General features: G+C 34.4%; 2 protein-coding genes across 7 annotated transcripts in view; one reads left to right on the plus strand and one right to left on the minus strand.

Annotated features, from left to right (window-relative positions):
• The window catches only part of LOC136026210 (uncharacterized), a 62843-nt gene extending 61596 nt beyond the window's left edge, over positions 1-1247 (plus strand). The window contains exon 9 of the mRNA XM_065702546.1: positions 579-1247. Coding sequence (XP_065558618.1) covers positions 579-754 — 176 coding nt within the window. The 3' untranslated portion in view covers positions 755-1247. The remainder of the gene's footprint in view (positions 1-578) is intronic.
• LOC136026212 (putative nuclease HARBI1) overlaps positions 1-14582 on the minus strand; it is a 41288-nt gene that overhangs the window by 18109 nt on the left and 8597 nt on the right. For 2 of the 6 annotated variants that reach the window (XM_065702547.1, XM_065702551.1), the window contains exon 2: positions 1381-1501. In XM_065702547.1, the coding sequence (XP_065558619.1) occupies positions 1381-1435 (55 nt within the window). In that variant the 5' untranslated portion in view covers positions 1436-1501. Of the gene's footprint in view, positions 1-1380; positions 1523-4256; positions 4459-13272; positions 13387-14582 lie in introns of all 6 variants that reach the window. The other 4 variants (XM_065702552.1, XM_065702548.1, XM_065702553.1 and 1 more) reach the window with 4 other exon arrangements.

The raw sequence follows: 14582 nt of genomic DNA on the forward strand, positions 1-14582 counted from the left end.
AAAAATAAAAAAGTCAAGGTGGTGAATAATTTGTACTTGATTTTAGTATACACGACATAAAATTGTGTCAAGTAGTATTGAAAATTTTAATTTTATCAGATAGCATTTCAATAATGCGATCGCAGTTTTTAGGGACTATTCGAACTCTCTTGGTTTGGTCTTCTTCTGTACATAACATTTTACGTTTCACAGACATTGCAACCCAAATTCTACTTGATATTGTATTTCTTTCATTTTCTTTTTTTTTTTTTTTACCATAACATTGATCTATACCGGTAAGTCAGTCGGTAAAAAAGGAAATCCTGTTGGTGCAATCTGTATTTAGTGTTTATTCTGTCAACATATTTTCGTATTTTCGTGCTCGAAACCGAAGTGCATATATAACAATTTCCTCAATTTTACTGAGGAGTGAATGTGAGGGTTTGATTTTTTTTTCTAGGCAGAAATTTTTGTAAAATTGAAAAAAAGATTTCTGAAAATCAAAGTATTTCCGTTTTTTTAGATGTTCTTTGGTCTTGGAATTATGGTATGATTTGCTTCCAAGAGACAATGTCGTTTAAACGATGCTATATTTATAGATATTGAAGAGGAGGAATCTCTGGAAGAAGAGAAGGTGTCAGAAACCGAAACTGGAGGAGAGCAGGTGGCCAAACCTAAAAGACCTTTGAATGCCCTTAGACCTGGAACTAAAATCATTCCAAAGGCACCAGTTACTCCAATTAAACCTGCTAAAAAAGCGGTAGTTATTGCTTAACATTTGGATATAGCTTTAATTTGATTAATGATTAGAGCAGATACAAGCAAGTATTCAAAGTTACTACACCTTCAACTGCAAAATGTTGAAATAAAGTCAGTGTTTTGTCAAGTGAACACTGCAAAGGATACGGGCTTGGGGTCTAGCAGAACCCTGTTGATATTGACTCTAGTTTGCTATTTAGGAATGACATGGGAGGTTTAATGTAAGTCGTAGTCAACATTGACAGCAATAAAATACCATCACTTCCATGATCACTTCACTTTTTCAGTGAAACAAAGGTAGTATCCTCTGGGGAACTTTTTTGTTGTCACAAGACTCTGCTTATAGTAACGCTTCAGGACTGAATATCAAAGGAAGAGCGAACTATGATTGGTCGAAAAACATTATGTCTGGACGTTGATGTCTAGTTAAGTGCATTTTCGTTTTTTTTTTTCAATAAACTACTATAAAAATATATTTTGAAATTAAGAAAGTGTCTGGTATAATGGTATAATGTGACCCAAACATAGAAAGTTATTAGAATTATAATCAGAAAACCAAATCTATTTGACCTCTTTACTCTGTCAAACCAATCTGCCACTAATGTAATAGAACTTTAAAGAAATGTACTTGTTAGTACTTACTTTGCAAGTTCAAGCCATCTCCAGGCTCATCGGGGTATCCAGCAGATGAAACCATGCTTCTTTCTAGAGATTTTGCTCGAGAGTAGCAGGCTTCATAAGTCCAAGCCAGTGCTTCTTCTCACTGATGAAAGAGAGAATAAATCTGTTGGGAACATGTCAAATTACACAGACAGAAGAAGCAAGGGAAAAGAGATAAAAGCTACATAAGCTATGCAGGAATTTCATAACAGAAAAACACTATACAAACAACTCCAAAAAAGGGGGCTGTTCACACAATGACCTCGAAGCTTATATAAGAACCCTCAATGAGAGGCATTATTGTTCTAATATTAGGTGCCATTGATGAAAGTGATTTGACAATTATATCTTTTCTTTTACTCATCATTTTCTAATAAAGGGTGAGTGACACTTTAACTGGCCCTTGCTGACGCATATATATATATATATATATATATATATATATATATATATATATATATATATATATATATATATATATATATATGCATGTGCTGCGTCATGGAAAGACTAAGATGACAAAACTAGGCTGTAGCTTTAAGTTAGGATAGTGAATTGTATCACGTTAAATCGGTATAACAGATGCAACAAAGTCAAAATCCAACCAATCTGTTGAACACCAAAAAACAAAACTTAAGAATAAAAAACAAAATTTAATCAGTCCGTGGTATAATAAAACAGAATAAGCATATTGAAAGCATTAGATTAAAAAATTAAAACGAAGTCTTATATTAACTATAAAGAGAAAAAACGCGAGCTTCTTTTTTCTTTGTTTTACAAGAAAACATAACACCTTCTTAAGAATAAATTAACTTTTTCTGAAACTTCAAGTTTGTTATTGGCCTACAATTCACAGTTTGTTCTACGAGTATTCCGGTTTATGGTTAGGCAAAAAAAAAAACGATCAATGTCGTTTAGTGTTTGACGGCACTTAGCGTTTTTTTTTTTTTTTTTTCAAGCTTTGTAACTATTTTCCTCAAGTGCAGCCAACTGCTAGATGGTGTTGAGGTTTTTTGTCGACAGTAGTGCCAGTTTCCACTCTTGTAAGTGATTTAAACTCTTTGGGTTAGTTCCTATAGATGATTTTTGTGCCAACCCGATTTTTGCCTTAGTCCAATACTTAATGTTTTGCCAGTCTTTATCAATATACTTTTTAAGTGAGAAAAGGAATTGCTTAGACAGTTTCTTTAAATATTTAGTTCAACAGAGTTTATAAGTTCAAATTACTTTGCGCGTTTTTTTTTTCCGAAAGAACATGTGATATGCAGCTGATGATGGCTGACATAAAAATTGTCTTTTATACAAATACCATGCTATGTTAACCCAGCATTTGACTGGTCTACTTTGCGAAAAGGTTTTACACCTGCGATACTGAATCGAACAGGTTCAGTATCACAGATTATTAGTCTGCTTTTCCTCTGCATATGTATGATGGCTAGATAAGACGTCGTATTTTATGATTTAATATGATCTTTTTCATGGATCAAAAACAGTGATCTATCGGATTTGATGAATGCGAAATCTAGATTACTCTTAATATTTGCCCTATTTACTTGATAGTGCAGTGGGTAAAACCGCAAATAGAATTATGGGACTATGGTTCATATGTGGCTGTCCTCAGGAATTGATAAAGCAATGACACGAAACTGAATCAACTTTGCAGTGTGTTAGCCTTAATAGCATTGAACGGCAATGCGTCTTTTTTCCTTCTCTTCTTGTTTTGACGAGTTAGCTCGATTCCGTTTAAAAAAAGAACGATCATCCTGCCATTGGTTTTCTTTTGTAGACAAAAACAAAAGCCAAGGTACTGTATACGATTGTGAAGGATCATCATAAACAATCAGAAACTGGTGCCACCTCTGAGTCTCAGTTTTTCAAACATTGCTCCAAATGGCTTAAGGATAAATCCGGTGCAGAGCTTGGTGGCTCTACTTTACAAACCAGATACAATAGAATGAGATATGAATTTGACATTTACTTATCAAGACAAGTGAATTTTCTCAGCTTTTTTACTTTACTGACTAAGTTGTTGAGGATACTGGTATTGTGCTTAGCGTGAAGAAAATAACTAAATTTAGACATTTTTGACTATTCTGTTAGGCATAGCCGAAAAAATGGTATAAAAAATTCTCCCTCTTATCTCTCTCTCCCCCCCCTCTCTTCTCTCTCTCTCTCTCTCTCTCTCTCTCCTCTCTCTCTCTCTCTCTCTCTCTCTCTCTCTCTCTCTCTCTCTCTCTCTCTCTCTCTCCTCTCTCTCTCTCTCTCTCTCTCTCTCTCTCTCTCTCTCTCTCTCTCTCTCTCTCTCTCTCTCTCTCTCTCTCTCTCTCTCTCTCTCTCTCTCTCTCTCTCTCTCTCTCTCTGTCTCTTATCTCCACACTAAGAAATCAGACATGTTTGTCGGATTGGCCTGCATGAATTTGTTTTCAGCTATTATGGAACCCTTGGCAGTCACTTCAACAAAAGGACAGTGATCTTGTCAGAACTATAGGATTCATAGGCAACGTAAAAGCAACTTTACAAAAAATGCGATCCCTTGCAGATACTAAGTTCTGGTCTTTCCATACAGAAGTCGAGAACATGGCAGAAAAAAATTTATGTTGCCATAAAAGTCATCCAACCACCCATAGGCTTGCACTCTGTCTACTGACCGAGTATGGATACAAAAAGTCATTACAGGATGGGGGGTTCATCCCAGCCCTGGATGCCATGCTACTTGATTACACAGAAAGATTCAGCTCCCATTTTGTTAATGCTGCCAAACTATCATCATTAATCCCAGCAGTTGTTCATGGCAAGAATTGGGGCGATCTCAAGGAAGACTATAACCAGTACAAAGACCATCTCAGAGGTACACATACAGACTTGAAAATGGAGTTCCAGATTTGGATGACTCACTGTCCAAATGTTGCAACAAAGAAGCCGAATATGGCCAATTCGGCTCTCAACAGCTGTCAGGAGCAGATTTTCCCAATCATCTTTCTTTTGATCACAGTCCTTGCAACGCTTCGAGTTTCAACTGCAAGGCAGAAAGAACGTTCTCCAAGGTTGACAGGACGTTTCCTGCAATGAGAAGCACAATGTCAGAGGCGCTGTTGTTTATTCAAACATACAAGAACAAACTGCCAAACACAGAAGATGTCATTGATTCGTTTGCCATCGGAAAAGCTTGGGGACTGAATCTGATACTATAGTATTGCCTTTTCTTTCCTTTTGTTCAATTATCTGTATTCAAAGAAAAAAGAACAATATGTTCTTTAAATTATTTGCAAAAAGAAATGTACCCCTTAAAGTATATGCTCTACCAAAATTGGTAGAGCAGCACCTAAAAATCATGGAAAACTGAGGTTCTATTCTGACTAGGCTGAGCAAAGTCGATATACCATAAATAATATAATTATATGATAGGAGTATAGTTTTTTTTTATTTTGGCATAATACTCCATATTTTTTAGTTAGACTAATGTTCTTTAAATTGCATAGAAAAAAAAACATGTCCATTGATGTAGATAGTTATTTAACCTTGGCACAATGCAAAATATATTTTAGTGAGACATTAGACTTTAGTGACACTAATGTTCTTTAAATAGCATTAAAAAAAACTTTAGTGAGACTAGTATTCTTTAAATAACATTAAAATTAAAAAAACACTTATAGTAGCTAATTCTTTATTCTGGCATAATACTCGATATTTTTAGATAGACTAATGTTCTTTAAATTAGGTAAAAAAAAAATGTGCCTTAAAGTAGATAGGTATTTCATTTCAGTAAGTAGATAGGTATTTCATTTCAGTACAATACCCTATATACTTTATTTAGACTAAATGCTCTTTAAAATATACATATATATAAAAAAACATGCCCCTTAAAGTAGCTAGATCTTTTATTTTGGCATAATGCCATATTTTTTAGTTAGACTAATATTCTTTAAAATACACTAAAAAACAACAAAAAGAATACCGTTTAAAGTAGCTACTTCTTTTAGTTCAGCATAATACTTAATATTTTTAAGTTAGACTATTGTTTTTTAAAACTATAGAAAACGTGCCCCTTAAAGGTACTTCATTTGGGAAAAATGGAGTTCTGATGCAAACAAAATAAAAAGTTCAATTGCCTTTAAGTGACTAGACAGGGTGGAGGGCAAATAGCCCCCTTCCCCTTCTTCCCCCAAAGAATTCCGAATAAAATTCTGACATAACTATTTGGTTCATCATAATTCCCTTCTTATTGCATAACATTTTCTGGCATTTATCTTAATACTTTATTTAAATAAAGTTATTTCCTTCATAATATAGTGACCTGTTATTAAGGCAGAGAGCGGAGGGCAGCTAGCCCCTTCCTCTGTCCCTTTTCCCAAAAAGACATCCAAACGAAATTATCAGATAATCATTTGGATCATCATAACTCCCTTCTTATTGAAGAATACGAAGAAGAAGAAATGATTTGCTTCATAATACAGTGATCTATTACTAAGGAGGGGTGGTTGACTTTTGGGGGGATGTTAGGATACCAAATGGAGTATGTTTCAATGGCCTAATTCTACTAGTAATTCGGATACGAGTGTTAATGCGGACTGCCAGAAAACGAATGCAGAGAATATCATCAAAATTTTGGAAATGGTCCAATCTATAAATGTGAACATGGAAACCCTAAAGCAGAGTGTATTTGAAATTCAGAACGATTTGGGTACAGTTAAAAGTCGTGTTCTGGTGCTTGAAAATAAAAGTAATGCAACGGACAATGAAATTGCAACAGTGAAGTCTGAATTTCTAACTCTACAAAGTATTGTAAAAGCCCAGTCACAGCTGATTAAGAAATGCAATGAGGAAATGAATGTGGTTGTGTCCCAGTCTCTTGTTGATGAAAATCGGGACAAGTTGCATAATTTGTTGTTTTGGGGCCTTAATGATGTACCCTTGAATGAGGCTGCATCTCGGGTTTCTGAGGTGATTGTAGCTGGTTTGTCACTCCCACCTGACAAGTCGCTACCATTCACTGTGGTTCACTGTTCCAAGAATTTTGTTAAAATTAGGGTGGACAGTGTCCAGGCACGTTTCTTGATTCTAAGTAATGCGAAGAAATTAAAAGGGAAAGAGTTTGGTGTTTATAAGTCTGTTTTTATTAGTGATGATGTCTCACCGCGTGTGCGGGTTTTGCGTAAAGAATTACTTGGGTTATGTAAGCGTTTGGCGGATAAAGGTTTGAAATGCTGGGTACCTCCTACCCTACCACCCAGCATATCTGTTAAAAAGGACAACCGTGTTATTAAAGTGCATTGGTACAATGCTAAGAGTTTGTTGGATTCTTAATTTTTTTTTTTTTTTTGCTGTTCTTAGAATTAGCGAGTGTTTATTTGTGATTGAAAAGATCATTTAAAAAAAAAATTAATAAAAAATAAAACTTGCTATTTTGTCGTGATAATTATGGTTGTGTGATTGTGAGAATTAGTAGCCGTTGTATTTGGTAACTTGTATATGGATTCGTTACGGGCAAACCAAATATGGCCTGTTTCTTTTTTTTCCGAGATGGAAAGTGTCATTCTTTTGTTGTTTGTTATATTCTATTTTGTTTCTTGTTTAGTTCTTTTTCTTTTCTTTTTTGTTTTGTTGTGGAGATGAGGCCATATTACTTTGTTGTAAAACAGTATGAATATGGTTGATGGTGATCATGGCACCCCGGGCAACAGCCGTCTTAAAAATTTGGAAGCTTCATTTGTGGATTTTAGTAGTATGTTTACGGAGCAGCTCCACCGGGATTATGATATTGGGATTGCTGGTCAATATGTTTCTTGTAATTCAAAGTACCTATTTAAAGATGGTTTGAGGTCCGGGAATAGTGGTGGTGATTCTGAAGATCTCAGAGTTTTCCATCTTAACTGCAGAATCTTTTTTTTTTTGCAGAACTGCTGAATTGAAAAAAGAGAACAAAAAATAAAAAGTCAAGGTGAATAATTTGTACTGGATTTTAGTATACACGACATAAAATTGTGTCAAATAGTATTGAAAATTTTAATTTTATCAGATAGCATTTCAATAATGCGATCGCAGTTTTTAGGGACTATTCGAACTCTCTTGGTTTGGTCTTCTTCTGTACATAACGTTTTACGTTTCACAGACATTGCAACCCGGACCATGGTTGATGGTGATCGTGGCACCACGGGCAACAGCCGTCTTAAAAATGTGGAAGCTTCATTTGTGGATTTTGGTAGTATGTTTACAGAGCAGCTCCACCGGGATTATGATATTGGGATTGCTGGTCAATATGTTTCTTGTAATTCAAAGCACCTATTTAAAGATGGTTTGAGATCCGGGAATAGTGGTGGTGATTATGAAGATCTCAGAGTTTTCCATCTTAACTGCAGAATATTTTTTTTTTTGTAGAAACCGCTGAATTGAAAAAAGACAACAAAAAATAAAAAGTCAAGGTGAATAATTTGTACTTGATTTTAGTATACACGACATAAAAAGGATTGCTGGTCAATATGTTTCTTGTAATTCAAAGTACCTATTTAAAGATGGTTTGAGGTCCGGGAATAGTGGTGGTGATTCTGAAGATCTCAGAGTTTTCCATCTTAACTGCCAGGGTTTGAATTCATCTTTTAATTTTATAAGTGAGATATGTGAACTTTCCATTTTTCAGGGTATTGGTCTCACAGAAACATGGCTAAATGAGCATAACTCTGCTCTCTTGGATATTCCAGGGCATACATTTTATCATAGGAATCTTCAATTTCGTCAACATGGAGGTATTGGAGCTTATATACGGAGCGATATCGAGGTTTTAGTAAGAAGTGATCTAGTGCTGTTTCACGAGATGTTATTTGAGCCACTTATCCTTCAGCTCAGGCTTAAGCCAAAAGATGTTTATGTTGTTGCATTATATAGACCACCATCTGGGTCTATACCGGCCTTTTTGGATATTTTGGAGGAACAGTTGAATAAACTACCTACTGGTTCGCACCCATTCTTCATGCTTGGGGACTCTAATATTGACCTTAACGATATGAATTCGAATACTCCTATGGACTTCCTACAGCTTTGCATGTCATACAGTCAATATATGACATTGCATGTCATATATTTCCCACTATTAATATTTGTACGCGTGTTACCACTTTAACGGCAAAGCTACTTGATATTATTTTTTCTAATTCTAAATTTTCAGATCCAGGGGTTATTGTTACTGATGTTTCTGACCATTTTGGGATTTCGGCAAGTTTTAAAGTTTGTTTCCAAAGGCAGCAAGGCCCTAGACTGAAAATGAATATATTACCTGTGCTCAACCATGGCAACTTAGAAAAGTTAAATGTTAAAAAGTTATATTGGAATAATAAAGTTGAAAATCTAGATGATATAAATATAAGTTTTCAGAGATTTTTATGATACATTGATCTCTATTTTGAGTAAAACTTTTGTAATGAATCGGACAAGGTCAAGGAAAAAGATGCCCAAAAAGCCGTGGTTGTCACCTAGTCTTCTGTGGTGCATAAATAAGAAAGACCAGTTATATAGGGGTTCAATAAGAAATGAAAATGATCCAGTTTGCACAAGAGTTTATAAAAATTATAGAAATGCTCTTAAAAAACTTTTGAGAAATGCGAAGAAAAAATATTTTGAGTGTAAATTTAAAGATGCTTGTGGTAACCCGGCTAAAACTTGGAAAATTATTAAAAGTGTTATATCTTCAACAGATCCGGCTCTGCCTGATGAAGTTACTACAAGTGATGGGTTAAAATCGAATGAGCCTGATGTAATTTGTAATGCCCTTTCGGAACATTTTGCAACTGTTGAGGCTCGATTTTCTCGTACTACAGTAGCTTCTGATAATGATCCTCCGCTTGAGACTTATATGGGTACTTCTGTCGATGTATCAATGTATCTAAGACCTGTCACTCATGATGAAGTTCGTAAGATTATCTTTGAGATGAAAAGTTCTTCGGCTGGGAGTGATTCCATTAACCTTCTTGTTTTAAAAGCCGCATTTCCAAGCATTTCACATATATTAACGTCCCTTATTAATGCTTGTTTTAAGCAAGGGAAGTTCCCCAATTGTCTTAAAATTGCAAGAATAACTCCTGTGTTTAAGGGTGGTAATAAGAATGATTTGGGGAATTATAGACCAATTTCATTATTACCTGTTGTTTCACGAGTTTTAGAAAAATGTATTAATATTAGAATTTATGAACATTTGGAGCGTCATAAACTTCTACCTCCAAATCAGTTTGGTTTCAGGAAGGGCAGAACAACAGAAATGGCGATTTTATTTATTACTACTATAATTAATGATGCTCTTGATAAAAAGCTTAGGGTAGCTGGTGTATTTTTGGACTTAATTAAGGCGTTTGACACTGTTGACCATCGAATATTATTTAAAAAATGTGAATTTTATGGATAAAGGGGTGCTACATTGAGTTTGCTTTGCAGTTATCTTCAAAATAGACAGCAGTATGTCAATTTACAAGGATTTTTGTCCAGTAAAAAAGTTGTTAATTGGGGGGTTCCCCAAGGATCCGTACTGGGTCCGACTCTGTTTTTAATTTTTATTAATGATCTACCACATGTTGTGAAAGCTCTGCCCAGAATTGACGACTTTGTTGACAATGGTCTGAGTAAGACCCAGCTTACTATGCCCTTATTTGCTGATGATACAACCTTGGTGTGTGTTGCCACTACAGAACAACTGCTCATGTCAACGATAAATGCAGCAATGAGCAGGATGTGCACATGGCTTAAAATAAACCACCTTGAGCTGAATATAGATAAGTCAAATTTTGATATTTTTTCTCGATCTCCGAATTTTTACCCTTGGTTCACGGAAATAATTTCGGAGCGGGGAATTATTAAACGAACAAGATTCACCAAATACCTCGGAATCAGTATTGATGAAACCCTATCATTTAAAGATCATGTGAAGTCAGTTTCGAAAATATTGTCACGTAACTTAGGTATCATGCGCAAATTAAAACATATTTTTCCCCCAAATGTTCTACGATTGTTATATTTTTCCCTGATTCACCCTTACATTTTGTATTGCTCGTCGATTTGGCGTGGTACTTTCTCTTCGATAGTTCGTCCAATCCGTGTGATCCAGAATAATGCTATCCGAGTTTTTTGTGGTGTTGGGAACCAGGAGTCTTTGAGGTCTGTGTATAGAGATTTAAATATAATGCCTGCAGCTGGATTACGTGATTTTTATATATAAGTATTACAGTGATAGCCTTCCTGATTGTTTTACAGGAATATATTGTGAGAGGTCTGATGTTCACCACCACATTACTCGGATACGAGGTAATACTGAGGTTCCTCGATTAGTTTCAAGTAGGTCTTCTTTTTCACTTATTTACAGAGCTTCAAAACTTTGGAATAAACTGAGTATAGATATTAAGGAAATAGGTAACTTTGGCCAGTTTAAGTCTGATTTACGTGTGGAGTTGCTCGGTAGGTATACTTTTGAAGCAGATTAACTGAAATAAATTTTACATAGGTTATTCATTTGTAATATTTATTTATTTTTTTTGTTGTCTTGGGGTCACGCAAGGTAGTGTATTGTTTATGTTTTTTTTTTTTTTGTTGATTTCAGTATATGGTCTCATTCTCCATATTTTCTTATTCTCCATATTGTCTCTTTATTTTCTTTGAATTTAGCACAGCCTCGCAAGCTTCGCTTATGTTGTGCTATTGATTAAAAAATGTTTATTTCTAATAAAATTGTTCTACTACTACTACTACTAAAAATAAGGCCATAAAAAATTAGGACATGTCAAGACATATTTATTAAATATTATTAAAAAGGAGGATATTTCATGGGATTAATTTCAAAAACATTTTCCACAAAACTGGATTTTCAAAAAAAAGTAAAGAGCTCCATTAATCCCAAAATGAGCAGAAAGGAAGTTAAATAATTTTCCAAGCATAAAACTACCAAAAATCACCATCAATAAATAAATGAAACTGAAAACAAATAGAAATTACAATATATGACCAAGCCAAACTCAAAACAGACAAAAGTTAACATGAGTAGGGCTGACAACCCCCATGCCTTCTCCAAGCCAGAACATAATTTGCACTTTACTGGAAAAAATAAATAAATGACCATGGATTGTCAGTCAAGACCAGAACATAATTTGCACTTTATTAAAAAAAAAAAAGAACCTGGATTGTCAGTTTAATAAACATACAGACATTTATTCTTTAAAGTTTTATTCATTTCTCATTTATTAAAGTAAAAAAAGTGAAAACATTTAAAAGGTATTTTGTTTTCAGTATAGTGCAAATTATATTCTGGTCTTGAGAAGAGATTGGGGTTGTCACTCGTGTTAATTTTTGCTCGTTTTCAGTTTGACTTGGTCATCTATTTTAATTTATGTTAGTTTTGAGTTTTATTTATTTATTAATGGTGATTTGAGGTAGTTTTACTCTTGGGAGACTATTTGACTTCATTTCTGCATATTTTTGACTTAATGGAGCTCTTTACTTTTCTTTGACAAACATGTTTTATGGAAAAAGTTTTTTTTTATTTAATTTCTGTTAGTTTTTTTATTAACATATTCTTTTTTATGATTTTTTTTTTTATAAGAATCGACAGTTTGACTTACTATTTGTATGCTGGAGAAAGTATTTCAACAATTTTTAACCCTGAGAAAAATAGTAGTATTTAGTTTAGTTTTATACCTCCTCAATTGGACCTGGGAAATAAAACTTAATGTCATTTCCAAAAATTACATCTATGTCCTTTGACAACATAGATACAGTTACAGTCTTTTGATTAATTTACATTGTAAGAGCAGATGCAGTAATAGAAGTAGCCCCGAAAGTTTCAATTTATTACCCCCAGTCATTCTCGATAAATTTTCGGGGTTTCTTATTGGCAATCATACATAGTGTCTTTTAATTTAGTTTTAAGGCAACATTTAGTTTGATTGGATGGCCTATCTCAAAATCCTATCTCAGGATTTTGATAATTGTGAATTATATCTTAAAACAATCAATGATGAAATGACATCCTCAGTATCACCAATGGTTGTATCTGATTTGATAATTATTGGTGATTCCAACTTAACATTAATTGAGTGGGTTGATGGTCTTGGTCATGCAGTATTAAGTAATGGAGATTCATCATTTGTGTCTTATCTATCTAATAACTTCCTTCCAAAATGCCTATCTCAAAATCTTGATTGAATGTATTTGAATAAATAATGAACAAGGGGGAGGGGGGTCTGGTTTGTCCTCCAGTCTCTTTCAACTATTGAAAACAGCACTAGAACTTACAATTTCCAGTTGAATGAGCCCTTTTTGAAGTTCATATGACAACTCTTTCATTACAAAGAGCCCTAGTCTAAAATAAAAAAAATACATTGTGTTCACATTACTCTTTACTTAAGCAGCACTATTACACTGCCTATGATTATTAAGTTTGAAAGCCTTTTAATGGCTCATGAGCTGCCAGGCCACAATAAGCAAAGGTAGCACCCTTGTGATACCCTCTCTTTAAGGGGGTAATATGGTGGAAGACGACCAGGGGACTTTGAATCTTTTTAATTTAAAAAACTTTGTCCACATCCAAATTTGATACTCCCATGATAATCCACATAAAAAAAAACACAACTAAACTAAAATTCTCAAATTTAAAGAACTATTATTTTTGCAAGGAATTATTTTCTGGGGGGGAGGATCTCTTCATATATATTTCTTCAATAGGATTCTCTTACATGCTGAATCTGAGGGTGTGATTTTCATTAAGATAGCTTGACTTTTTGGGGACATTTCTCCCTTTTTCAAAGTCAGACAAATTTTCACAGGCCCATTGCAGTTGATTGATAACTACTTGTTATCAAATTCCTTTTTCAGTTTTGGTTACTACAGGAACAAGTTACTCCTTACCTATGGTCTGTTGCCACAAACTGTTTTGCATTGTTTTTTTTCTATGTTAATCAGCTTCAAATTTCAGATCATGAAGATCCCACAACAAAATTTTCAGGACCAAGGGAACCTCAGCTGAAAACAAATCTGATTGTATTAATTCTGGGTTTCCTATTTTTATCTTTTAGACAGCAAACCGAAATTATTCCTAATAAATGAGCTCAAAATGTATCAATTTTAATAAAACAAGTAGCTAAAACAAAATGTAAAAGATGAAATTTTTAAATCAATTAATGATATTAAAACACATATGTCTGCTCTTTAACGACTAGTCCCCAATAAATGCTCAATTTCTGATGAACATGCTGAAATTCAGACCCTTGAGCAACAAGAGACTGCCACTGTGAAGAGTGATTTTGTCCTTCTTGATAGTGAGGTTCAATGCCTTTTTGCTGAAAAGTGGGATAGGCAATTTAGAGCCCTGTACATAGTTGCATATGGTATCCCATCACATCCAAACAAACAACTCTTCATCCAGTTATACCTCAACCAAACTACAAACTTCAAGACACTTGGATTCCTAATTTCATAAGACTTCCCACCCCTGCAAACTCACAGATTGTAAATGCGCACCCACCACCAATCCTCTTCTCTATTCCCAGTGTAGACACCAAAAGGACAATCATTAACCATCCTCACGAAAGCTGCAAATATTTTCAGTCTTGCAGTGATGCATCAAAAGCTGAAAGTGACAAACATAAGACTCTCATAGATACACTAAAATGGCAAACAAATTCTCGTGAAAAAGAATCTCATAATTTTCAAAGGCCAAATTAAGACAGAAAACGTTGCTAAACTTCATGGTTGGGAAGTTCCCAAGCCAGCACTGAACATGGCTACAATAGAAACATAACAGTTTATACCTCACCACATGTAATAGCCCTGATTTCTCGTGCTTATATTCTTGATTTTAAAATCCATATTGGGTGTGTATATAAAAGCCCAAGTGCGCAAAGTCTTGATAATTGTGAATTATATCTTAAAACAATCAATGATGAAATGGCATCCTCAGTATCACCAATGGTTGTATCTGATTTGATAATTATTGGTGATTCCAACTTAACATTAATTGAGTGGGTTGATGGTCTTGGTCATGCAGTATTAAGTAATGGAGATTCATCATTTGTGTCTTATCTATCTAATAACTTCCTTCATCAAACAGTTGATAAGCCAAAAAGACACCATGGTGACCAGAATCCCTCCTTGATGGATCTTGTCATTTTGAGCAATCCAGATTCCCTAATCACAAATGAATTTCCTCCTCCAATTGG

This window comes from Artemia franciscana, chromosome 4, assembly GCF_032884065.1.
Source record: "Artemia franciscana chromosome 4, ASM3288406v1, whole genome shotgun sequence".
NCBI classification, from domain to species: domain Eukaryota; kingdom Metazoa; phylum Arthropoda; class Branchiopoda; order Anostraca; family Artemiidae; genus Artemia; species Artemia franciscana.